Raw genomic sequence first — 27,869 nt, forward strand, 5'->3', positions numbered from 1 at the left:
CCCTTTTAAAATTCAGAATACAGGAAGCAAATGGGTGCCATTTAGGTAGATGAAATAGTGAATATGTGTGAGGAAGAAAGGCTGGAACAGAGCTGAGGAGAATAAAATACTGAMGTTTTGAGAGAGAGCACGATAGGGAGCTGAAGGGGTCTCTTTACTAAGATGCATCCAAGATGATAAGACCAAAAAGTCTTTGAATGCAAGAACAGGCAAAGTCACTTTCTGTAGAATCATTGCAAAATTTAGAGCTGGAGAATCCAAGTCTAGCTGCTTTGAATTGCATTTTTTGCGTGTGTCTGCACCTTGCAAACCACTTTAAAGCCTTGTCTTCCTGAAGAACAGGGTATGATTTTTTATATGTGTTAAAAATGTGCATTGAAATCCTAAGACAGGCAAAGTGAGTTATAATTTTAATAGATTTTAGCTGGTAATGCTGAATTCCTCTCTAGGTTCTCCTTCAACTAACTGAGGTTAAAACTCACAAGTAATTTGTGGATCATCTTTTTGAAAAATAAAGTGACTTTGCAAGATCTCCTTTCTTTGAATTCTTTATGTAAGAATTGTTTTTACACTTAAGAGAAATAGTAGTTATATTTACTTGTAACTCATGCTGTGAATCAGAGCTTTGTCTTTTGATGGATAAATGTGGATGTAACAATAACCTTTTTAGAYGAGTGCTTGGAAACTCACTGTGACRGAGAACAAAACAGAGGCCATTTGCTGCCAGCTCTTCCATCTGTGCTCACATTGTTCCTCATTGTTTCTTACTGGCTAAATAACATTTTAAAAAGGTAATGATTGCTAAGCATTTTAATAGAATGTCATAGCTGTTAGAGGTTGTCTAAAGCTACTGCAGCTTGAATACCTGACAGCAGGACATCACAACATACATTGCTTGAAGACAGAAGTCTAACAGGGTTACGGTAGAGTTTTACTGAAAGTTAAAGATAGAGGTATTAATGCAACCCTAAGATCAATTATCAGTAAAAAGAGGTATATTTTGATATAGATACCAGTAGTTGTATTTTTAGTACAGTAATTAAATAATTTGTAAATGCATACGTTAGTGTGTTATTATTTAGGTGTGGTTTCTGTAGGACTCAATATCTGCCAGCCACTGTGAACAGGTCCGTCCTTGCCGTATTCTCTTCCAGCATGTTTTCTGACTGAATAGTTTCCCTGCTGCTATACTCTGAATACTGTGGAAGGCGCTTTGTGTACAGTGGTGCTCTCAGCACACTCATCACATTGGTTTCCCCCCAAGATGTAGGCATGTGGGTGTAGCTGAAAGATCATCACCTGATGTCAACTCAGCCAAGGCAGTGCTGCCTCTGGATGTGTGCAGACCACAAGCTTTAGGCAGGCATGTAAATGTTGTGGGGAGAAGATATATGCCCTAGCTTTCAAGTGGCTGAGCAAGAGAGGAAAGAGTTTTTGTTCAGTATTATTATTTKTATTCCTCTCTTGAAGTCACGTGTCCAAGTTATGCTTAAGTTTTGATTAGGAATTTTAATTCTCTTTTGGATCTTGCCTTAGAAGCCTGATAAAACTCTAGATCTGAAACTGTTAACATTGTCTAACCAGGGAACCATGTGTATTTTATAGCACCAGACTCCCTARGGCTATATGCTATAAATGGCGAAGATCTACAGGTACCACTGTCTAGYCTGCAGAACTGGGGCACAAAAGCATAACTGCATTTCGCAGGTGAATAAACTAGGGAATCAGACTGATGAAGAGTTTCTGAAGGTGCCTCGGCAGAGGAGTTTGCAGTAGACCCAAGGTGTTCCTGCTGCTTGTTTTTCTCTTTCATCTCCCTCATTACTGCATATTCTCAAGTGTTATTTCAGGTGTTTCTCTTTTAGTAGTCCTTTAAGTATCAGGTGTATTAGTATTTTCTTCCTTGCTGCTCATCATATCAAGGAAGCTTCAGTGCATGTTTCAAGGCTGGTGCGTGTTAAACAGTATCCTCACAAGGGCCAAGTCCATCCTAGCACTTCCCAGTATATCCRGGGCGGAGAGCTGTACCGACACACTTTTCAGTTTCCTTAGGGCTCCTCAGGTAAAACCGTTAAACTTGTTCACCTTCACGCTGTGAGGTACCATCACAGTGYGACTGCATAAATGACAATCTGCCAGTAGCTCTTTACGCTTTAACCCTTTGACCTGTTTTGTTTTATAAAATGGATTGGTACCTCTACAAAAGCTTTTACCGAGCAGGAATGCCCTCCCCACTCTATAGCAGTTAGACAGATGGCCTGTCTTACCGCTTTTTTCTTTTTCTTTCTTTTCCCCGTGTTTACGTTGAAAGCTCTGTGCTGTTATCAATTGACATTTTAAATCAATTTATAGTGATGCAGCATTTTACAAACCCACGCACAAGTCTAAGTACAGTATCATGGTAATTTTGTAGCTGACGATATTAGAGTTATGTGGCAAAGTGATAAGAAATAGTGAACTGGCTGCAGCTGCATATTTAATAAGTCATGGTGGTTGGCTTGAACTGTTTATGAACATTTAAGAGGCCCCACATAAAAGATACTTGTATTCTGGAAACTGCGTAACGTGCTGACTCCTCAGAGCACCATTTGGTTGAATAACAAACAGCATTTAGTATTCTCTGGTGCAATACTAGAGAAAATGAAACTACTGGTATAGGATAATGATCCTCTCCTGTAGTGCACCAGACCATGATCTGCTGCTGCGCTGCCCTGCTTGGCTTAAGCTGCTGGTTACTGTCGGAGAGGCTGGACGTGGTGGAGACTGGTGCTGCAGCAGACTTCTGGGTTAGATAGCCTCTGCCGTGGCCCAGGAGAAGATGGACAAGTGAGGAACTGCAGAAGCAACCCACCAGTTTCTGTGGTGCAGTCTCCAGATACTATACAATCTCTGGACACTTAACTGATATAAACAACCTGAGAAAGTTATATATGCTGATTGTTCAGAGCCATATTTCTTGTATTTTCTATTTTCCCTACATACATCATAATTTCTCCAGTGAATTTTCTTGGATTCCTTTCTGTCTGGTGTTCAGAAGTTGCTGATGTTGGAAATGTAAATAGCATGCTGGTTTCAAAGAACTCGTTTCTGTGGTTATCACTTCTTATATTTTAATGTAGAATTTACTAGTGTTTTCCAAACCTGTATGGCAGTTAATCAGATGAGAGGCAGAAAACTTTTGATACCTATGGATCACCCCAAAAACCTGGGAGAACATGAAGTTGGCCTAATATGGTGTGCTGCCGAGATCCCATAGCAGCATGAAGAGCGTTGAAACTAAACTGTGCTGGAAACCCGTTGGCACTGAACCATCGAACAGCACCGGGCCTGACTGGTTTGGGGAGGCAGGAGCCCAGCGGTCAGAGATGAATGAAGTCTTAGCTACTTAAGGCAGACGCCAGGTGCCTGAGGATAGTTGCAGGGAGAGTGAAGTCTGTTGGAAGAGAGGAAGGAGAATACAAATATTTTTGCACCTGAAACGCTCAACAGTCACTCGGAAAAGAGAAAGAAAGTAGATAGACTACTTGTTTCCTCTGAGTACAGTCTGAGTATAGTCAAATATTTTACTTTCATGAGAGTTATGTATCTAGGGATGTAAACCACATTTGTCTGGCTTTCTGTTTCCTTTTCTAGGAAGTTAGTGAGAAAGATAAACGAAGTAGTAGAAATGGAGAAGCCAGGTTAATTTTTTTCTTCTTTTAATGAAGAAGCTTTTTCCTTGCCTATGCCTATGGACTGACTTTGTTATATCATCCGTGTTTCCTTCGGGCTAGGATAGGGTGGGTCTTGCCATATTCTGTTCTTTTGATGTGTGTTCTTCTTTCATACTTTTCTTTCCAAGGTCATCAGAGGAGCCAGTGCTCTCTTGTTTTCTCTGCATGGATATAATAGCCGCTGCCATCCAAATCTTGCTCTCACTTGTCATAGGTAGACTGAACACTGGTACTCCATAGTGCTCTTCTTGTTTTAAGCATGATTTCTTTTTTTGTTAAATGGTCCGTGGTTAAGGGTCATACTTGTGTCTGAATGTTTTCAATGGTTACTATGTATGAAGGAGATGTAGTGCAATTTTCTTTTTCTTCTTGTTTTTTGCCTGTTTGCCTTCTGGACATAGAAACATCTTGGCAGAAAGTGTCCTGAGCAAACCTAGGCTTGTATGCTGTATACGTCCCAGTTAAGACATGCACAATTGAGCACTGCTTCTCTTCTAAAGGGCTTGGTTACTTAAACATATACTCTTACAACCCCTTTCCAAAAAAAAAAAAAAAAACCTTAAAAAGCTTCAGCCATGTGCTTACAGTCTTCTGTGAAGAGAGCTGGAAATGCATGTGTTTCTACTTAAATGGGTGCTGAAATCTCAGCTGGATCCAAGCCATAATTCTGCAGTTTCCTATTTAGTTTTGGTAGGCTTTACCCATTGGGAAGAGAAGGGATGTTTTTCAAAACAGGAAAATGAAATTGTACCCCCCCACACACGCACAATTGGCAGGAGAAAAAAGAGAAAAGACAAATACTCTTCACTGCAATTTAAATTGACTAGACTTCATTTTCTTGGCCTCAGTTCACTATTGGGATATTTGATGCATGCCTACCTCCACACAGACAGTATTCAGCTCTCCTGTGGATTATCTGATCTGATACGGTTTTGGATGTTTGTCTTAAATTGAATGCTACCTTCTGGCTTACCCCTTTCTCCTTCTACCTGTAGATAAACCGTATTTTCTGTAAAGCTTTGAGTGAAATCCTGACCCCAATGAAGAGAGTTAAAGCTTTGCTGTTGACTCCAGCAGCCAGGATTTTATCTTGTGTGTCAGAAAGCGACTATCTGACTTGCAGCATCACCTACACCAACCAACTGTCAAAGCAGCTGTGCCAGAGCTGCTAATGCTTCATAATGGCGGAAATAGTTTCTCAATGGAAATAAAATATTCCTGCTATGGCATACCTGCTTTTTAACATAGAGCTGTACAGTGAGAWGGTGGCTTTGTCAGCCTTTCTGCTTCACTGCTACTCACACCTGACACCTTGCAATAACTATATGGTAGATTCAAGGCTCTGCTACAGGGAGGCCTGTGTCATCGTCAAAGAAGAGCATTCCTAAACACTGATATTTGCATGGGGGAAAAAATGTCCGAACAGCCCGCAGAGAGCTGCGTCAGTGAATGCAGGCTGACCTGTAATGTATTTGTTACATGAGGCAGCTTTTTCTGATTTTGTAATCCTTAGAATGCCACTTTCCCTTCCTCCTCCATTTTAGGTGTTTTTTTGTAGATATTTTTAAATCTATACCTCCGGACAGATGTTGTTTGCTTGGGGATTTCTCTGTACAAGACTATGTTCTTCACATTTGTGATTCCAGGAGCAGACAATTATTAGGAAGTAGTAGAGCTTAAAAAGAGCATTGCGCATTCTTAATTTTGCTGGAGCGCAAAAGCATGCAGGTAGTCTGTGGGTATGGACTGTAGAGCATGTCTTGCTGTTACCTTGGCATTGATGCTGTAAGCAAAAGGTTTTCTTCCTTTAGCTGGTAAGTTTTCCATAGCAACTCAGCAATAAGTGCTGTGATTTAGCAATTTTATATTAATTTGCCTTTCAGATTAATCCTTGACATCTTAAATTTGGCATTTTATGGAAAAGATACACTGGTACAGAGTAAATTAGTTCTACCATTGCACTGACTTCAGTTGAGGAAATAGACTCATGCCTTTGAGAGGCCAGAGGAGGAACATTCTGGGAAGTAATTTGAACTGATATTGTTGGGAGGGTAATATTGCTTGACATATCTGTTATGACAGCTGAAGATATGCTGAGGCAAGAAATAGAAAAGGAAAAGACAGTTGTTAGGCCAACAACAAGATGAAACCATACCACTTATGACAGCTGTTGGCAGCATGATATCACTGTGCTCATGCATTCCACTGATCTTCTGGAGTATTAGAAACTTCAAGATCATGTTCGTTGTATGTTTCTAGACATCTTCTTAGAGGTAATGCTCCCTGACAGCAGCCAGTGGTAATTGGCAATGTGGATTCTTCAGATACAGACAAACATACAAAACTTCAGCATTTGCTTGCTGACCCTTTCATGGAGTATTTGGTCATTACCTTCATTCTGGAACCATGTGCAGACTCTTAGACTTCCTTGCTTCTAAGACCTTCAAAACCAAAAATGTATGAAGACATATAAGCAAAAATAAGCTTAGTGAGATGCAGAGGGGTATTCTGGGGAGCAGGGGAGCTTTGCCTTCTCCTTGAGGTGTACAGTCACAGGCCGAACTGATGTGTTGTATATCAAGCCAGCCTTAAAAATTTTTCACAAAACAATGTCTTAAAATGTCTAGATAGCAGCAAACTGGCCAGTTGCAAAACCTCATTGAAATCTGATGTTCCTGTGTCTTTCCCCTTCCAGACATACTCCTGGCTATTTTTCTGCCGCCTAGGCTTTCAAGGTACTTTTGCTCAGATTCTGCTACCTTTCCAGCTTTTAACCATCAGGAAGCTGAGACAAGCCAAATACTCTCTGGTCAGGTCTTGTTAAAGTTGAAAATGCCTTTCTGGCAGCATTCTTTGTATCTTTTGCAGTTTTGGGTCTCTGTAGCTGCACTTACTTTTCTGTTTCAGTGACATTGTACCTTGAGTCTCTCATCCATCAGAGAGGATAAGAAAAAATTCCTCTTAGTAAAGCAGATTTCTGGAATTCCAGAGTGCTCTGCTTTTTTTTCTTCTTTCATAAGCTACGATTGCTGTCTTGCATTGAGTTCAAAGCTCAACTTTGTGTGTTTGCTGCCTGATTTTAATCCATGGAACACATCTCTTTTGCATTCTAATTTTTTGTTCTTTCATATCTTTTTCAGCTGATATGAATCACCATAGCTCAGTAGGAGATAATGAGGTTCTGCTGATTTGCACCAGTATTTGTGAAATACTGCCTCCTGTGCACTTTCTAGGTGTGTCAAAACTGTGCTTATGAAACCAAGTATGTATATTCTTCAGGTGGTGCATTATCAGCTGTGTCAATTTAACCCTATGTCTAGAGAGAAACACAGATACACACACTTACTCCCCACCTAAATGTGTCTGTTAGTACCACCACAAGGAAAGTCTGATCGAAAGATGAACTTTACTGTCTGTTTTAAGAGCAAAAAGAACCTTTCCGGATCAAGGTAAGCACACAAACTGCCGGACTGAGGACCATCTTCCAAGGAAGACTTCCTCATAGCTCTAGATGCTGAAAAACAAGTACTTTGAGACTGCAGACCAAAGCTTATCTCTCTTGGCAAGTTACAGTCTGGGGAAACAGCATGTCTCAGGAGGTCGTGCGAATGGCAAGCCATTGCACTTCTGAAGTGCAGCTGCAATACCCATCCTCTCTGAGGCATGACAAATTAGAGCAGACCAAGGGGAAATTCAGGGCCAAGCGGAGCTGCCTTTAAGGGCAGGCTGAAGTAGGGGAAATTTCACTAATGGCATCTAGAAATGGTAAAGCTATAATAACAGTGGTTGTCATAGATACTTCTACCCTACCTAAAAGCTGTGGCAGAGTACATTTGGTTTATTAGTGAAACGAAGGACCTGACTCCCACATGGAAAATCAAGCCGAAATGGGAATAAAATGAAGGTGAGTGGGTTCATTTGCCTGCAGTGAGAAGTATATTAAGAAAAAACAACCACTTCACATTAAAAATGAATCAAGAGGTGGGGAAGAAAAACATTTAAAGCAGTAGAGGATGCCTTAAAGCATTACTGAGACCTGGAAAATGCCTACAAATATTAAGGAAAAGCTCTACATACTTCTTTGGTGTTTGTTGCTTTGACTTTCCTAGAGGTTTATCTTTATTTCTTGTTTTCTTTTGTTCCTTTTGTTGCATTTGTTAGCTGTCTGAGATGCTGGACTAACAGCCCTGAAATTGAAGAGCTTTGTGTGCTACAAAAGCAGGAATGCATAAGCCAGCTTTAGTGCGCTCTTCTATATAGCTGTCTTCCTCTACCTCAGTCCTGCTCTGCCTCCTGTCTCCTCATAGTGAGAGAATAGTTGGGTATTGATATGATATATCCTTCCTGCTCAGACAGATAACAAAATAGTTGGCAGAATTGAGGGGGGAAAGGGGAATGTGGCTGGTTTGAGGTGTGTTGTACTATGATATCACTCTCTAATCTGAGACCGGTTCATTTTTTCTACACATGAGCCATCAGTTGCTAAAAGGCTTTCCATTATTTCAGGCAAGGACCTAATTAAAACCAGAAGTCTAGAGGGGAAAGGCTCAGTATCCCATTACATGTTTCCCAAATTGTTGAATTCCCTGCTRTTTTTTCATAGCTCTGATTGTGTCTTCTGTTCCTTCACCTAACTGAACTGGCTTAAAGCTTTTTTTTTTGTTGTTCAATATATCTAGATCTCCTTGGCAACCTGGCATCTGTTCTGTAGCGTGTGCTTTCTCTGTAACCTTTGTCTGCAGCGCTGCTGGTGACTCGTCCGGCTTTGGGTAGCAGACAGACGCCCGAGCAGTGGAACGGCTCCCGCACACCTTTAGTCTGTGCTTCGTTGTTTGGGCAGCTGGTATGGTACTGATAAAATTTATCTCCTGCTTTCTGCCACAGAAGCATAGTGGCTAATTCCTATGGTGCGGTGCAGTGTAACTTCTCTAATCAAAAAGATATTGTCATGATTTCCGTGTCAGTGTAGACCCAACAGCAGAGCCCAGCTTAAATGAAAAAATGCCCTTTATTCTGGGTASGACAATTAAGAGTAAAATATCATATGTATTCTCTTCGACATAAATAAGCTTAAAGAGTGAGAAATAAGTTTAAGAAGTTCAGCAGTATGCAAGGAAGCAAACACAGCATTTTCATGTTTCCAGTACAATTGACAGTTACGCATTGATCACCCTGAATATCTTGTGTCTCAGTAGTTCTCAAATAGTGACACAAGGGTGTCTCGTCTTTTTTGGAGGGTCCCACTCTTGGGGTTTTGTTGTTTTACTTCTCTGTTGTTAGAAGCAATCTCTTGCCTTATCCAATAGTATCCAACACTAAAGCTTGGAGGAACATGTGCTGATTTGACTGTAACTCAAATAAAAGAAAGATAATTCTGAAGGGCTTGAAAACAACCAGGAGAATGAAGAAAATATCTTGTCCTTTCATATGATTAATTAATCTTTCTTTTGATATTCCAGTTGTTAAGGTTGCAAAATGTTTCYTGTGGCTACCAAGTGTGCCTCATTACTGTATGTCTTCGTGTTCTCCCGGCTGGGTTTCTCTAGTCTGCACGGCGTTGTTCTGGGGAGATGGTTTTGTACTCCTGGCATAGCCTCGTCCAAGGTACCACCTCCTCCTTCTGTTGTCAGGAGAAGGCAAATTTAAAGGACAGTGTAATGTTGTCTTATCTGTTCTGACTGAGCTACAATTGCCACAGCCTGGTCTTAAGCCTGTTGAGAGACCGAACTTTTCTCTCGCATGAATTCCTTAGTGATGAGTGCTGTTTCTTTGACTGATATACATAGGCAGAGGAACATTTTTACATCGCTGCTGTAACTTTCTAAAATGTATTTATTACTTAAATAATTCATATAAAATCCAAATCTACATGTGAAATATTCACACGAGTTCAAATGTTAACTCACTGTGAATTCATTCTGCAAATAGGAGGAAGCCTATGCAGTTTCCAAAATGACTTGGGTAAAATGGCCTTCATAAAATATGGATCTACTTCCTAATATTTGTGTCAGATTCTACTCATTGTAATTTTGTTTTTGTCTTTGTTACCTCAGTCTGAAAGTACCTCGTCAAACCCTTGCTAGCAGTGTTTCACATGGAAGTTAGTATTAAATCACGAGAAATTTTTGTGTGCCCTGTGTCATTAAATAATCCCTCTCTGATTTACCAGAATGTGGATTATAATAGAGGCATTAAAAAGGCATGTGTCTGTAATTGGTTTTTAATGTCATTGCTATTTATGGGTAATTTTAGTTTCAAATTAACCTGGAAAGTGATATAAAAAGATAAAACATTTGATGATAAAGCTGTGCCAAGGAAAATTCATCATACATGATACATCATACATGATATTTCTTAATTGAAACACTGTTAAGGATCCCAGAATCAAGCAGATTTCTATGTGTAATATATGATACTTATGCAAGCGAAACTCGGCATTGCATTAATTATTGCAAACTCAAACAGTCAAAAACTCTTTGACATCTATGTTTTACATGAACATTTTTCATAGTTATCATAGCTGATCCAGGTATGACTGGCATAGCCCGGTGCATGAATAGCAGAAGAAAATATGCCAGATTGCTAAGTCTAAAATATTTAAATCTGATGCTAATTCAGTGTTGTGTGGAAATGTATGCCCTACATTTTTACCGCAGTCCAACTTTTCATATGTGAAGCACCAGTTCTCAGCGCAGAGGAAGCTGAGTTCATCAGAGGTCTCCTGTCGGGTTTCACATCGCTAAGCAGCTTTCAGTTTATCACTTAAATCTTAGTTTGGTAAGAATGGCTCTCCAGCCATTTCTGTGTGCTGTAAGATTATGGGGAACCAGGTGCATATATTTTACGCAGGTATGGCAAAGATTTTCTAAAGGGAATTTGTGATGTTGTATGTCAAACTTGGCCAAGTGCCTTAGAGCAGACTGATTTTCAAAGGGTGGTTGTACAGGTGTTTCAAACTGTGTATCCAAAATATCCATTGTCTTCTAAGACAATTTTATGTGTGTGTGCAAATGCATATAAAGTGTCCCAAAGCGTGTGTGTGTGTGTGTGTGTGTGTGTGTTGTATATGCACATATCATTTGTGTTTGTGTCTCTTATATAAATATATATATATATGAATACTATGTATACAATTCTGAAACTTCATTTTCCAGCAGATGAGTTTACATTAATTCCTAAAACCCTGAGCAACAACAAAATTACTTTGCAGTGTTAAGGGGAAAAAACATCACAATAAAAATGAAGCATATTTTTAATTATCTGTAGTCATTTGGATGAAATCTATAATGAGCTTGACGAATGCTGATGCTGTAGGCATCAATTTTTCAAATGGCAGTAGCACCAGAAGTGTCTGGAAAGGCATTGTTAGCTTAGACTACACAATATTTTTGAGGCCTTGGTTAGTAGGAATAATTAAAATGACTTATGTAAGATAAGTGTCATATCTCTGTCAGCAACTAAATGTTAAATGTTATTAAACTAATTACTTCCTTGAATTGTAAAGAAAATTATAGTTTTGTATTTTAACTGCTAAAAGATGGTGTCTGATCCTCTAGTGCAATGAGATTTGCTCAAAGTGGGTGAGATGAAAGCTTGGACCCCGGGGCTTGCAGTGGCAGTCTTTGCTCCGGCAAAAAAACTTAAGTCAGAATCTGTTTCTGATACTGAATCTGTTTCCTAAATAAGTAGAAGCCCTGCCCATTGACACTGCAAGGTTTTTCCTTGGGTTTCTGAATGCAGGCTGAGGCGCCGCAGGAGCGGCATGACGGGGGGACGCCGTGTAGCAGGGAGGAGGTCTCCTCCTGCCTTGGTCCTCCCTTCCTCTTACTCCAGTGTCCTGATTTCCCTGGCCGTTCTTCCTTTCCTTTCTGGAGAATAAGAACACGGAGCATGAGCTGGCGAACAGGGATGATGATCTTTGCCACCTCCATTAGAGCTCCCATGTGCAGTTGTGTCTTCATGTTGCCTCGGCCACCAGGTACCCTGGGGACTGCTGGCCCCAGTGTGTACACGGCTTTGTGGTACCCCCAGAGGCAAGGTTTCTTGAAGAAAACACCAATGGTTGGGTTTGGATTGCTTTTTTGTGTCTGTCTTAGTAAGCAAATGTATTTTCTGATTAATGGTGTAATAATAAGCATAGGCACATAAGAGGTGATGGAAGAAGGACTATGGGGGTGTGGGGAAAAGCAGAGGGACTGGGAAGAAGATAAAGAATGGCTAGGGTAACATGCAAGGACTGTAGGAAAAGTAATTAAAGTGGATAAGAAAGAGGAAAGGAAGGAGGCGTGTTTCACCCCCATCCCTTTCTCACATACCTCCACCCTGCAAACTCCCTGGTTGCTTGATATCTGGCCCCTGCTTTTGTTCTGCATACACCCACATTACTTCATTCCCATTCAAAGTCATATGTTGAAGCAGACTTAGTTGGAAATGAGCCATCATGCTCTGAGAGTGAAGCCTAATGTTACTTGAAAAATTACTCCAGGCTTTTCTACGTCTCTTGAAGTGCCATTTGCAGAAGGCTGGTACAGAAATTTGGATAAGGTGTGAAAGGTTGCGCTCCATCATAGCGCAAGGCGGTCCATCATGAGCAAGGCGGTTCAGGGCAGGCCTGGGAGCCCCACGTCCTCCAGCCTGAATGGCGGAGGATGTGCTCAGTTAAGCAGCTACCTAGAAAACTTGGAATTACCCCTTTTGTGCAGGAAATGATGCCACTAGCAAAGCAATGCTAGGCACTGAAATCAAAGCCTTACCCAGTGACTTGCATGGGAGCAGCCTGCACAGCACAGCACCCTGTAATTGCTGCCATTAGCCTGAACACATTTCCTGAAATCTGCAGCAGAAATCCTGTTGTGTGACCAAATTAATTGATCTTTGTGGAAGTTACTGCTTTAATTGGAAAGGAAGAGTGTCAGGGGAGAGTCAAACACTCTTGTGAGTTCTTGTTTTTTCTGACTTTCTGCTCTGCAAAGATTTTCCATTAGTCCCTGGCTCATAAATGATTGGGGGGGGCAGTATTTGGGGGAAATGTAGCCAGCTTGCCCTGGCTATTGTTTCCTATTCCTATTATTTCCTTAGTATCCACAGTTGGCCGCTTTTGGAGACAGGATATAGGACTAGGTGGACCTTTATTCTGGCAATGTACAGCCATTCTTATGGCTTTCCCACCTACTTAGTATTAAATGGGCGTGTGTATAAGATTTGCAGGCCTGAGACATAAACCTTTATTTTACACAAAGCTTTCCCTACACACCTCTGCCCTCTTCATCCGGTGCCTTAGAARGGGAACTGAGAGTGCCAGCGAGGCGCAGGGCAAAGTGAAGGCCTGCCTATAGACGGCAATAGTGCTCTGCAGGTGAGATACRAGTACAAGCATACCTCGTTTTATTGTGCCTAGCTTCATTGCGCTTCGCAGATACTGCGTTTTTTACAAATTGAAGTTTTGTGGCCACCCTGCGTCGAGCAAGTCTGTCGGCACCATTTTTCCAACAGCACGTGCTCATTTCGTGTTTCTGTGTCACATTTTGGTAATTCTCGCAATATTTCAAGCTTTTTCATTATTATTATATTGGTTATGGTGATCTGTGATCAGTGATCTTTGATGTTACTCTTGTAATTGTTTTGGGGCACCATGAACAGCGCCCATGTAAGACGGCAAACTTAATCGATAAGTGTGTGTGTTCTGGCTGCTCCACCGACCGGCTGTTCCCCCGTCTCGCTCCTTCTTCTCAGGCCTCCCTAGTCCCTGAGACACAACAATATTGAAATTAGGGCAATTAATAACCCTGCAATGGCCTCTAAGTGTTCAAGGGAAAGGAAGAGTTGCACGTCTCTCTCTTTAAATCAAAAGCTAGAAATGATGAAGCTTAGTGAGGAAGGCATGTCGAAAGCTGGATAGGCCGAAAGCGAGGCCTCTTGCGCCAAACAGCTAGCCATGTTGTGAATGCAAAGGAAAAGGTCTTGAAGGAAATTAAAAGTGCTACTCCAGTGAACACACGAATGATAAGAAGGCGAAACAGCCTTACTGCTGATATGGAGAAAGTTTTAGTGGTCTAGATAGAAGATCAAACCAGCTACAACATTCCCTTAAGCCAAAGCCTAATCCAGAACACAGCCCTAACTCTCTTCAATTCTGTGAAGGCTGAGAGAGGTGAGGAAGCTGCAGAAGAAACGTTTGAAGCTAGCAGAGGTTGGTTCATGAGGTTTAAGGAAAGAAGCTGTCTCCATAGCATAAAAGTGCAAGGTGAAGCAGCAAGTGCTGATGTAGAAGCTGCAGCAAGTTATCCAGAAGATCTAGCTAAGAGAATTGATGAAGGTGGCTACACTAAACAGCAGACTTTCAGTGCAGATGAAAACAGCCTTCTATCGGAAGAAGGTGCCATCTAGGACTTTCATAGCTAGAGAGAAGTCAATACCTGGCTTCAAAGCTTCAAAGGACAGGCTGACAGCAAGACACCTAGAACTGACAGCAAGAGGACTAGAATTGGAAGTGGAGCCTGAAGATGTGACTGAACTGCTGCAATCTCATGATAAAACTTTAACGGATGAGGAGTTGCTTCTTATGGATGAGCAAAGAAAGTGGTTTCTTGAGATGGAATCTACTCCTGGTGAAGATGCTCTGAACATTGTTGAAATGACAACAAAGGATTTAGAATATGACATAAACTTAGCTGACAAACAGCGGCAGGGTTTGAGAGGMCTGACTCCARTTTTGAAAGAAGTTCTACTGTGGGTAAAATGCTATCAAACAGCATYRYAYGCTACAGAGAAATCCCTCGTGAAAGGAAGAGTCAGTCRATGCGGCAAACTTCATTGCTGTCTTATTTTAAGAAATYGCCACAGCCACCCCAGCCTTCAGCRCCCACCATCCTGATCAGTCAGCAGCCATCAACATCGAGGCAAGACCCTCCATCAGCAAAAAGATTACGACTCGCTGAAGGCTCAGATGATGGTTAGCATTTTTTAGCCATAAAGTATTTTTTAATTAAGGTATGTATGTACATTGTATTTTTAGACAAAATGCTATTGCACACTTAAYAGACTACAGTATAGTGTAAACATAACTTTTATATGCACTGGGAAACCAAAAAATTTGTGTGACTCGCTTTATTGCGATATTTGCTTTTTTGTGGTGGTCTGGAACCGAACCTGCAATATCTCCGAGGTRTTAATGTACAACCTACTTAGAGCAAATAGCTTATTCTTGTGGCAAGGAAGAAAGTGTGGGTTTAGTAAAACAAAAATATTATTTTATGTTTCATCAAACTTGCAGAAATGGCTTGACAACTCCATTTAAATTAAACRTGCAAATGCAAGCATACAGATACACATGCAAAAGTAAGCAAAAGTTASAGAGAGAGTGATATTCAGTAAGGGTCTAAAAAAAGCTAGGGTCTCAATGATTTTTCATTCATATTAGAGCCTGGCTTTTTAAAAGTATTACAAATGCTTGCACATAACGTTTGTAACCCCATAGTACTAGTTACATTTTGTTAGCTATTTTTTAATAATTTCTGATTTTTCATTGGAGTGGCTTAACTTTCTGTGTTTATAAATTTTCCGTGTTAGCACTAGTTTTCCTGGATGCTTTAAATGGAGGTTTGTACTGTTCTGGAAATGTTCAGATGAAACTATAGTTAGACAATTTGCCCAATGACATCTGTTCAGCAGCATAGTTTTGCTTGGCTACAAGTGACATATTTAATTGAATGAAGCATTTCAAATAGGCTTTGACAGCTTTCCAGCCCAGTATCTCCAAGCTTAATATTTAATGAAAATATGCCATCCTAGAAGTGTCACAGGGAATATAAAAAATTTGTTTTATGAAAGGCAGTGCTATGATGYTAGAAAAGAATGCATTAAAATATTATGTCTGCCATTTGCAATATATACTTCTTAGCTTCTGAAACATCTCAGTGTTTTCTAGTGAATCTTTTGAGCCATGATTTTACAGTATTGTCTAAGTTGCATGCATATTTAATTCTAATACTGTATTCTGCATGSAAGATAAGTATGTTAAACAAAGCCCTAGATTATCTTGTGCAAGTTTTAGTGGAAGTTTTATAATGGGAAGTATGCATTTCATAAGAAACCACAGTATTGTCATCTGAGGAACAGATCCATGGAAGGGGAGCCAGAAATTTTGGAGCTGTGTTAGTCTTTAGTCTAGCCAAAGCCAATTCTGAACACTCTGGGTTGTATAAATTTGTCTGGGTTCAGCCTGCAGCGTAGCAGTGCACTTTTGATCTTTGCCATGGATACTTCAGAGATATAATAGTTTAGTGGTTGTTTCCAGCATAATGTTTAACTTTCGGCACATGGATTCAGAGTTTCACAGCCACTGCCATTATTCTAAGTTAGAACTAGTTAATGTGGCTAAAGCAGAAAAATAATTTTAAAGTAGTCAGACTGCATGGTTTGCCTAAATGTACCAAATTGTGGTTTCCATCAAATATCAAGTAGCCAATAACCCCTGTGATCCCTCTTTAGCTGACACAACAAATTGTGGCCGGTGGTGTTCTGGAGCCCTTATTGAAGGTGTCGGCTTTTCAGGGCACAGTGCCTAGCTGAACTGATAACATGATTTCTATTATGCTACTCTACTGGGAAGCTCAAGGGAGTAATATAAAATATTCCTAACAAGGAATTCTCATGGGATAATTCTAYGAGAGATGCTGAAAATTGTCAAATTCTGTTCTGGAATCTGGGATAGTTGAGCTGGTATATGAAGAAAAAAGTCAGAGCATCTGTGACGTTAACATGAGCTAGATGGTAGGAAGCCATTTCTGACTTTGTCTTTCTGCTCATGTGAGAYGAGCAGTTTTAGTCCAGATGCAGAGAAGTGAGGGGAACCATTCCTGCTCCYGCTGGAGAAGTTTCAGTGTAACTCTAAGATTTCTTGTGAAGACACTGGAGATTTTTTGTACAAGAACATTCCAAATATGAATTGGGTAACTCCAGGTGAAACATTTCTTCAGTTCAGATGCCTGTTGGCCATCAAGTAGTTCAATTAAACCCTTTTAGAAATTCATTCAGGGACTCATTTTTAATATAAAAATCTTCCTTCCTGGGGCTTCCAACTCTTTGTAGTTGTGCTGCTTATGCTTTTATAAATCCAAATATGTTCATTTTTTTTATTTCAGACTGAGCAACAGTTGCATCCATTATGAAAATTCTTCATCATCTTGAAACGTTTCCTGCTGTCCCAATCATGTAACGTGCACAGATCTCCAGGCATTATCCTGGATTTTGGACAACCTATCGTTATCATGTACTTAATAGCCTAATTGGTTTTTTTAGCCTTTTCAGGGTGTAGAAACAGCCTGATTATCATTCAGTAGGCATTCTCCAATTGCATATAATACGGAGAGAACTGTTGCTAGTATTCCTCTCATTCCTTCACACATGCCTTGTGGGTTTCCCTGCTTCTTCCCTTAATGACCATCTGAGTGCAGGCAAACTAATGCTATCCCATTATAACTACACTGTGKTTTTTGGCCAAGTCTAAGCCATTTTAGAGAAAGAACTTCTTTTTCCCCATCTGCTTTCTTAGGAAACACGTTGTGTATCTTCTTCTAAGGGAGAATATGTTTTCACCACAATATTGGTTAACAAGTAGTCTCTTCATTAATGTTTTGGCATTAAAATGAAAAATAAATGCTACGGTTTTGGCAAGTAACTGTTTGCCTTAAATGTTTCAGCGAGTGATGGAAGCAGTGTGTGCAGCCTAGAGCCTGAAACAGCATAGGAGGCAGCTGATGTGCTTAATTTCATTTGCATCTTTTGCTATTGAAGTTTAGGGAGGTGAGGTTTGCAGTTTGTTTCCCTAGTAGTAGTCAGGAACCTAGAAAGCTCCCACTCACTCCTTGATTCCCAGCTAAAGTTAGGGAGGTGGTTTTCCCCTGTATTCAGAATCATTTGCACAGATTATTATTTGGGTTTCTATATGCAGAAACCTCATATAGAGCCTACTTCTGAAGGCAGGATGCTTGCAGGCTTGAAGAAAAGGCGCATGACTCTCTCGCCTCCCTATCCCCAGCACGCTCAGCTCAGCTCTCACCGGCGTACCTGTGCTCCAGCATGCCAACCAGGGACAACTCTGAGTGCGGCTCTCACTTTTGGTGTCGCAGTATGTGTTTATGAATATTTGCTCTGCTGGTGCCAGATGATACCCCACTCCTGTGAGGGGGGAATCTTAACATGGACTCCGGTAGACGCAGGATTATATGAGTTCCTGCATCAAAAGGATTGGGGAGAATGTTTCAAAGGTAGCGTATGATGAACTTAAATTGTCCATGTGAAATAGGCCGGAGGCTACTACCATCTACTTAATATTGACGTTGGGATGCTTGGCTGATTTCCTAGCTATTATAGTTTTATTTTGCTCCCCTCTTTTCCTCCGAACCATTGTGCTAATTAAGCTCTGCGAATTCAGTCTCTCAGGTTCTTCAATTATGACATTGCAATCCCTCTATGGCAACACGCTGGAGTGTAGCAGATAGGATATTATGAAGTGGAGACATTCAATGGGAAAATGTCCAAAAGCATTTCAAATCACTTAAGATAATTAAACAAGGGGAAAGAATGTGGCGTGTTTAAAGAATATGTGGTGGTTTTGTGAATAAGATGATGTTAGGTGCCTGTGCATGGAAAACTCATTACCCATGCTTCACTCATTCGTTATATTGTAATGAGAAACAAGAACTGAAAAATGCCACCGCCGGGCTRGCCTTTCTGGGTATTAGGAGATACTTGCACTGAAACCATGACTGCAGAAGCAGCAAGCTTAATAGACTTGTTTATTTCTCTGAATACATTTTTGAAGAAATACAGCAATTGAAGAAATAACAACTAATTCCAGTATAAAGGTCAAGATGACCTGAATAGAGATGCTGTAGAATTAATGGATTGTGGTGGTGTCAGTAAGCAGAGATTTAGATGACTTTTTTTTATAACTTTCCTGTATGCCACCCTGTTTCACTCTCTTCCCCCACTCGTAGGCAAGGTTTAAAATGCATCGCAAGGGGGCTTTTAATAAGAATTTGAATAACAGAGTGAGCCAGCATTTGGATAGGGGAGAAAACAGGCGCTTTGTCATTCAGGAGGAGAAAGAGTAACAAATATGAATAAAGGTCAGTTGTCTGTCTGAGCTCCAGGCCACATATGTGAAGAGAGGGGAAGCACTGTAGCCAGGTTTAAGACAGCCTTGCACTACCCGTTTCTTAATGCAATTAATTCTCTCACAGGGTAGGTAGAGCAGTTGATGGTCACTGTGTAATAAGTTGTAGGTTATTTAATATTCTTCTTAAAGCAGCAGCTCTTGGAGTAATGTCACTACAGAAAAATTTCAGTCAAAACTAAAAGGTAAGCCAAAAAGAAAAGATAAAGAGCACGAACCCCAGAGGTGTAAAAGCAAATGTTTCTCTCCAAAGTTCAGTAGCTGGTTTGCAGCGCCTTCTCTACATCATTAAAAGCAACTCTGAAATATTATAACCAAAGAGTGCATTACTCTGATGCTGGACCCCAGAACAGAGATGTGTATACGTGACCATATTTGAAACTAGACTTAAAGTCAATGTCAGGGGCTGCATTTCCAAACCTTTCTCTAGGATGAGGATTTGGAGTTGAAGAAACCAAAACCGGAGCATACATCTCAGTGCTGTCAGTCTTTTAGTGTCTATGCAGAGTACCCAGCATCCATTCCCTAGGCGTGTCAGATGTCAGAAGCAAAATGTCGGATGTCTGTAAAGCTCTATCTCAGATATAGGGCTGCTTTCTACTTACCCTAGTCTTTAAGGAAAATGTAGAGCTTTTTCTAGAGATGGCTTAGACTGTTTCCGTTTCAAGACGGGCATGGGATTTTAGCTAGTTGTTCAGTTCCTGCCGCACTTCACTGCGTCTCAAAGTCCTTCCTGGTTAATGCCTAATGGCAGTGGGCTGCTGACGCTGCCTGCAAGAGCGCGTTGGGTAGGTTTGGGCTGTACACCGCTGTGTGCTGACCCACGAGAAGCAGCCCCAGGTCCTAGCTCACTCGCTGGCAGTTAGACAGTGCTGACAGAAGCAGGGGTTTATCATTTTAAAAACTTGGTTTCTTTTTCCACCCCTCAGTCCTCACTGAAGCAGAGGCCAAGTTTTTGTTGCAGCCGTTCCAGAGCAAGGCACGTTCCTTCGGAGATATATCACAGTGGGCCATGCTGCACCCAGGACTTGAAGGAAACATGTGCCAGGCCATCCAGACATCATCTCGTCTGGCCTTAAAGCAACACTGTTGAATCCCCGTTGCTGTGTGTCACTCCAGTCTCACAAAGCAGCCTTGGGAGACAGATCCCACTGCCTGTAGATCCTTTTTGATCCGTAACAAAGTTGGCGCCTTTCTCCTTATACCTGTATTGCTGGGGGAATGTCCTGGAGCAGGGTGGGCAGCCAAAACAAGCTTCATCCTCAAAGAGCGAAAAACAGGCCCATGTGCTCTGGTGCTGTTAGGAGAGATCTACTCTCCTTAGGCTTTTGCCTAGTGACTTCTCCTACATCGCAGAGGGCAACCCTGTTGTCTGCTCCTGCTGTGATAATGCCTAGATTTTTCCTGAGCAGCACTAGCATGAACTCAGTTCTTGTCATTTTTATAGCCTGATATGCTGTACTTGGCAAGTGGTTGGTTAAGGAAGAATTTGATAATAATCTGCACCCATTTGAATGATCTATGTACCAAGAAGAAAAAGTAATTGTTTCAGCTAGTAAAAGAAGTGCAACTAGGAGAAATTTAAAAAGGCTGAGTATCGGGAAATGCATCGTGACAGCAACATCTGTTAGAACGCAAAGTAATCTCCCTTTGAAAGTGGTGGACTCAGCACTGCTTTTGACGTTTGAAAGTAGACGAGACAAAAACTAATTTGATCTACAGCATACTTGGCTTTCAGGGAGGCAGTCTGCATGATCCACTAGATTTTTCCCATCTCTGACGTCTGTGACTGTCTTTCTGACACTCCCTGGGTGATGAAGTATCATTATAACCTTTTGAAATAATATATTGGTGCTTGGAGAACACAGAGTGATTTTCTCATTTGTAAGTAAGAGGCAGTGTGTTAAATTACCGTTCCTGTTATTAAGTGGATTGAGTGAAGAGTCTGATATATTAAAACAGGATATTTCGCTCCTCCCAAGCAAACCACCCAAGACTCCACATCTTGGGGGGGCAAGAAAGGGAAGGGTTAGAAGTTTAAATAACGTTCATCATATTCCCTGAGGCTTAGGTGAGTGGAAGCTGCTTGACACCTGAAAATGTTTCATCAAATTTGACAGGTAAGCTTTGTACTGATTTACAGCAGAGGAGGAAGCCTGTGCTGTACTTGTCGTAGATCAGGACGGGTAAAACTTGTCATCCTCGGCCTTAGAAGCTTCTACGTGTTAGTTCAGCTGTGGGAAACACGGACAGATCTATGGTACTGGCAAACACAGTGTCTAAATACATAAGTAATTTAACTCAGGAATCCCACTTTTGCATCTTCAAAGAATTAATTAGAAAATTATGGTGTTCCTTTAATTGATTTCTTTAATCCTATTCAGCAGTTGATGCAGTTCCTGATGGCAAATGTTTCCACTTCTTGACGCATTGCAAAAAATTGATAATGGTCTGACACTGCTGAGCACTGTAGCTGTCAACATTTGAAACTCCAGATGTGGTGAAGAATTGCACTATGATATATTAATGTTATTTTGATCCCTGCTCTTTAAAAATTACATTGATTCAATTAGGTTAAGTAGCTTGCCATCTAAATTAATTTACTTTCAGAAACAGAAATGTAAATCAATTTATTATATTACATATCTTTTTGAGGGAGGCAATTAAATTACCTAACAGATGCATATGATGAATTTGTTGTTCACTGTGTTAAACATTATTGCCATAATTGGAAGTTGAAGTGCACCACTCTTAGTTGTGGAATTTGGGTGCTTGTTGCACTTATTTTTGGCAACCTTTCAATAAATGCCTTCACATGACTTGCCCTCCCCAGATACTAATGCTACATGTGTATTCTGCTACGTAGCTTTTAAGATATTAGACATTTTGAAAGTGGGATAACGGTTTCTTTTCCTGCCAGAAATTGACTCCCTGGTGGCATGTCCTGTACAGGTCCCCAGCCTCTACAGAGCAGAGAAAACCTTTCCTCTGGCTTGCTCTCAAACTAGTACTAGCACCGTACACGGTAGAAGAGCAAACAGAGGCCTTAGCAATAACGTGTTAGTTACTAAACTGAAGGAGCATTAATATATATTCCTGAAAAACTTTCTCATGTTCTAGAGGCCCTTCAGCTGTACATGAAATTTTCATGATTTGAAACCTGCTTTGGCTGCTACGTGCAGGCATGCTTCTTACTTTATTAGGTGGTCCAGTAGTGGGACTCCATCATCTTGGTGTTCTTGCCAGCCCTCCCTTTGCCTCACTAGGAATTCTTCAGTTCAGCTGGTATTTTCATCAGACTAGATAGCAAACCTTCATCTTGGATAGAAGAACTGATGATAGCAACACCGGGAATTTGTTTACCTGCTGTATTTCCTATTTAGTAACTAGAAATATCCTTGAAAGACACAAAAGAAAATGAAGCATTGATGTAAGGGACCAAGACTCAGTAGTTGGAAACTGGACATTGACAAATTCAAGCTGGATGTGAAGTGCAGTGTTTTTGCATTGGGCCTAGTTAACTGTTAAAAGCTTACCAGGCTTGTGGTCGTTTCTTCGTCGTGGGAAATCAAGACAAGAGCTCTATATACTAAGAAAATGCACAGTCCAGTTCCATCATGGTTACTGTACTCGAAGCAGGGCTTAATCAAGTCAAATGACTTATGTAATGTGGGAGGTCAGATTGCTGATCACAGCGCTCCCTTCTGGTATTAAAATCCATGAATCTATGAAATATTTTCTAAACTTGTGCCTGAGGGTAGAACCAACAGAAGCAGAAAGGTCACCTTTATCATCACTGCTGTCAAACACTTTGGAAATAGCAGAACACAAACCAAATTTATTGCTCAATCGCTTTGCCCTTCTGCTACATCTGTTACCCTATCCCTTCGCCTGTATTTTGTCCCATTAAATAAGAATTGCTCTGGTATCCTAAGTGAAATCCCATCTGCAGATAAGTGCACAGCAAAATTCTGCCAACTTCAGCAGCAATGAAATCTTACCTTTTGCCTTTACAAAGGCAATGAACCCCTGCTAAGCACAGAACTTAGCAGTGTTGCTATATAAATAATAATTATAATTAAGAAAGCAGCTGCTCTTTCTGAGAATGGCAGTGTGGGAATGTAGATACAGCACACTGTATTTCAGGCAGGTTTTCCAGAGGGTGAGATAAACACAGGTGTCAAGTGCGATCCGAGACGCCATCGGGTATTCGGGACGTCCTTATAGAGCTGGTTGGAGATCTAGGGCATCTAAATTGACACTAGAAGCTTGTTTAGGCAACCAAATCCTGCTCTAGCTATGGTGAACGGCTAAGATCCAGGGCAGCTCTTGTACAACTCACCAAACATTGCTGTGTTTTAACATTTAATACACGAGTATTTCCTACAAGCTGGAAAATTTCAAGTGAGAACCTATGCTGGAATATCCATTGTGCTGGGTTTTGCTATCTTCATTGTTTTACTTTGCTATTTCCTTCTTTTTTTTGCCTTGTTTCATTCACCTTGTTTCTCTTCTGCCTTGAGATAGGGGCTGTATGAGACAGGTTCTCTCTCTAATAAGTGCGTATACAGTTCCTAGCACAAAAAGGACCTGATCTCGACTGAGCTGTTGGATATTAATGTAATGCAAATAAATAATGACAATAATGAAAATGAAATATTTGTTCATGTTCTAGTGTTAATGTTCATACACAGTGCAAGAAATATGTACTGAGAATTCACTAGTTTGCACAGTATATATGCGAGAGTAAAACATTCAGCATGTTTAAATAAAAAGAAAGGGCCTGGTTTGTTCAAATGAACATCCCAAAGGAGAAAAGTGTCTCTGAAATGGAACAGAACATTTTGAAACTCTGTGCCAAAGGTTTTCAATAGTCTGAATTCTGCAATTCGCAGAGGGTGGTAGTGACATTTAGGTTTGATTTCTTCTATATAGTGCTTTTGCATTTCACTAAAATGTTTGTCAAAATCAAGTGCATTTGTGTTGAGAGCTACAGCTCACCTATGTTGAGAGTCAGTGTATGTATTTATTCTTTCTTCTGACCTTGTTAGAAATGCTCTTTAGAAAAGGAACTGAGGAACAGATCAATGGCAGGGCTTTAAAAGAGGCTGAGCAGAGGCTGCTTTCCCTATTCCCTGAGTTTACTACGTGGGGAAACTTTGCCTAATTATCACGCACAAACCCTCTCTGGACGTTTCTGGAAAACTGGAATAGCAAGTCAAAATTCTTGGTGTCGTTGCCAAGCCAGGAGGGGAGGTGTGGAGCAAATGAGAACAAAATATCTCATAGCGGACATGGTCTCTCACCATCTCCTGATGTATCAGTTCAAGTCCTTAGAGCTCCATTCATGAATATCCTTTTCGGGTCATCAGGATAGATCCAGTACTCCGGTTTCTGTAATGTTCTTTGTGTGTTTTTCCTTGAATGTCAATGGAAGAAGTTTGTTTCATTTGCTTGAGCTAAACTAGTCTTTGGGTGGTCACTTGCTGATGAGTCCAGCACATTATATAGTAAAATGAGTAACACAGGGAAAGCATTTTCCTTTTCCAAAACCACCATTACTTAACAATGTCTAGGTTTCAGATTTAATATGAAATGTGTTGAAAATTACATGGAAGATTCAATCCTGAGATGTGTTGTCATACAGCCCTCATTTGGAAGAGAAARCTGTCTGGAAGCTTGTAGCCTTTTTACAATTAGTGAAGGAAGTGCTTAAGTGCTAGAACTTCAGGATCTGGAGTTATACTTTTCCTTATTTCACACACAGTTCTGGTAATCACTGTATCATTAATGTCAAACTTTTATTGCCGTCTCAAATGGAAGCGTGAAAGGACAAAGCCAAGGCGACTGACATTCGTGTGCGCTCTGTTTGCTTTCTAGGGGCCTGTTAGCCCGCAGCTTCACAGAAACACACTATTTGAAGGACGGCGCTGACGTGGTTCTCGCGCGCAATTACACGGTAAGGTGGGCGTTTCGCAGGGTAGACGGTGCTTCGTCGTTCAAACCCAGGGCGCTGTCTGCCAGGATCTGAGCCGTAGGATGAAACAGCTCCATGTGTGATCTTTTCTTACGGTTGCCTTTGGTACCTTTCCGACTGCTGTGATCCTATGCATGAATTTTTAGGTAGAGACTTTAAAGGGAAGCTGTGGGGTTTTAACCAGGTGACTGTTAAAAACTGTAAGATTTATTCAGCTTCGTGGAAATATACCCATTAAAATTTCATAAGAAGTTGCAAGCAGCCATTGGTGACCAGTTAAGGAGGGAAGTCCTGGTTTGCATAGGAAGAAATATCTGCTTTCTGTAGTGCAGAAGCTCACATCAGAGGATTCGGCGGCCTGGGTGGCTTTCCGCGTTGCAGAAGCCATGGCTGAGGTTTGGGGGAGGGGGTTGTTTGGGTTTATTTTTTAAAACAGATCATAAGACTATTTCATATGTATGTATACATATATAAATAAACACACACACACATGCATATATATATTTTTATATATATATACACATATCTCCCTTGCTAATCTGCTGCTTGTTAAAATCAGCACAAAATGCTTTTTATCATAAATAATTTAAACTGCTTTTTATAAATAAAAACACTTTAAGGCAGTAAAGTTTATGTCCTCTGACAGTATGAATGCCTTAATTAGAAACAATGCAGCAAGTGATTTTAATTACAAAGTTTATCTTTTATCTGCCTAAGAAGTTCCAGCTCCTATGGAGCATTTGTTATGTTACGTTATTTATTTATTGACTATGTCAGTAGAGGCATCGTGCTTCATGTTCCCATCCGCAATGGGCTTTGCTGATGTCAGTGCAAGGCATCACTTCTATGCATAACTTCTTAACTCAGAAGAAGCGTCTTTGTTATAACTCTGGACCTCCCAAGCAAAGCAATCATTTGTGAGTTTTCAGTGTTTTCTTGTTGCTGGATGCTCATATCTTGTTCAAAATAGGAACAGTAGAGGATAGTCTGTTTTAGAAACAGGAAGACTGCATATGCTCCTTAAGGAAGTAAAAGGAAAGGAACAATGCACGCAGCTCTTTGTCGGCTTGATCATGACTATGTTTACTTCTAAGGGAAGACCAGGCTTTCTCTTAAAAAAAAAATCTGTTTTGGTAACAGCAGTAAGTTATGAATAATACTAACATTTTGTTGCCTAAGAGATTTTTTTTTTTCGAGGAGACCAGTGAATTCATTTTTGATCAAACACTGCAGTATTGTTTAAAGGAGATAAGTCTCTGTGATTTTATTTTTATATCTTTTTTACACCAAGGAGGTCAATATAGTCTGTGGTTGAAACCAAACCCAAGTTCCCACTGTAAAGCTGCTTACTCAAGTTGTGCTTGGAAGTGGGTACCAAGTCAGGTTTGGGCAGTTGCAGGTACGAGTGTTTCTCTGCTGCACGTGCTAATGTCAGGTAAGGGATAGCCAGGTTATTCTTCTGCTTTGTAACATTTGAAAAGATTCTCAAAAGCTGTCCAGCGCTTAATCATTGCTTGATGATCTGCAGTAAGGCTAGAGCACTGTTTTAAGTGTGAGAAATCAGCCATAGTAATTATCTGTTTTTAGGATTTGTTTTCATCCATTTTACATATTAGTCTACGAGAATAGAAAGCTTTTGATAGGCGAAAGAAATCCTGTGGTTCAGTGGACATAATGAGCTAAAAATCATTTCCCTGCCAGTCCAATTGCAGGACATGCTCTGAAAAGTTTATAATTTGGGGTACTAAACTTGAGGGAACTTTGGCATCATACAGCGTGTGGATCTAACAGTCCATTCACTGAGAAAAGCTGTTGAGAGTTGTATTTAGATATCAGATGTTGCTGTTCTGTTTAGTTGCTCATGTTGGAAATAAAAAATGCTCTAAATAAGTATTTTTCATGGTACAATCTCATCTGCAGAAAATTCAGATCTGAATTATTCCATGTTGGCCCAGCATTTTCATGGTTATTGCTTTCTTTAACAAAATCAAGGTGGTCTTTAGAAGTCTGCTGTGTGAGGTTTTGTAACTGAAAACCATGCCCCAACACTGAAAAGGTTAATTAATGCAGCTAGATAGATGTGAATGAACCGAGTAATAAAAAGGCATAGTGAGCTGGCTGTCAGGTTGAAGCATGAGTGATAACTTTCCTTTGCACTAATAAGATAGCAACCTTTTACGATAGTGTTTTCAGGTTCCAGGTGGCATTCAAAGGAGCCAGGAGAAAAGAAATGCTGGACGTGACACAGTCATTACTTTCCAGCCAGTCCCATAATTGGGAATGTAATATAACCTTTAGTCAACAATAAAATTAACCTTGATTCCAGACAGATATGTATATGTGCTGAGAAAGTATCTCTGTTGTGGTTGCCTTTTGCAAGCTGTGGATTATTAAGGAAATACAATCACCTAGCCACAAAATGAAGTTGGATTGTTGCCTCTTAAAACAGAAGACCCTCTTATTCTTGGTTGTTCTTAATAACGCGCAGCCACTCAGTTGGGTAATTCAATAAAAGGTTTCCTTTCCAACATGCTTCTCTTCCCCTTCATTTGCTCTGTGAGTTTTTTTCAAACTACAGGGTTGGGATTGGCTTTCTTATACTTCTCTTTATACATAGCTACTTCCTATAGACATACACAGATGTAAATTACCTTTAATAAAAATATACAAGTCTATAGGAAGTAGTAAAATGTGTCAGTTGATTTGTACTGATTATTGACTTCAAAAATATTCCATATCTTAGCCTTTTTTGCTGTGTTGTTTTATTTAAAGCTATCACAATCATGCATTTTAAACACTGTTGACCCTCTTAAAAAAATCCCTCTGGGATTTTAAAACACCCCAGGTTTTGCACTGGTGAATCCTTTGGACTATTAAGTAAGTGAATATTTAGTGGAGACAGGAAAGATGCTGTCAGTTTAATTCTGAATGCTGTAGCCTAAATTAAAAACAGCTTTAAGATAAAGAGGATGGAAAATCATGAGAAGACAAGGTATCGAGA

The 27,869-nt window shown here is 40.4% G+C and overlaps 1 protein-coding gene across 2 annotated transcripts in view; it reads left to right on the forward strand.

Annotated features, from left to right (window-relative positions):
* Nucleotides 1–27,869, forward strand: part of ADAM12 (ADAM metallopeptidase domain 12) — a 180,807-nt gene that overhangs the window by 67,614 nt on the left and 85,324 nt on the right. For both annotated transcript variants that reach the window (XM_026065683.1, XM_026065684.1), the window contains exon 3: nucleotides 24,772–24,850. In XM_026065683.1, coding sequence (XP_025921468.1) covers nucleotides 24,772–24,850 — 79 coding nt within the window. The remainder of the gene's footprint in view (nucleotides 1–24,771; nucleotides 24,851–27,869) is intronic.

Source organism: Apteryx rowi, unplaced genomic scaffold (genome assembly GCF_003343035.1).
Source record: "Apteryx rowi isolate R43461 unplaced genomic scaffold, aptRow1 scaffold_23, whole genome shotgun sequence".
NCBI lineage: Eukaryota > Metazoa > Chordata > Aves > Apterygiformes > Apterygidae > Apteryx > Apteryx rowi.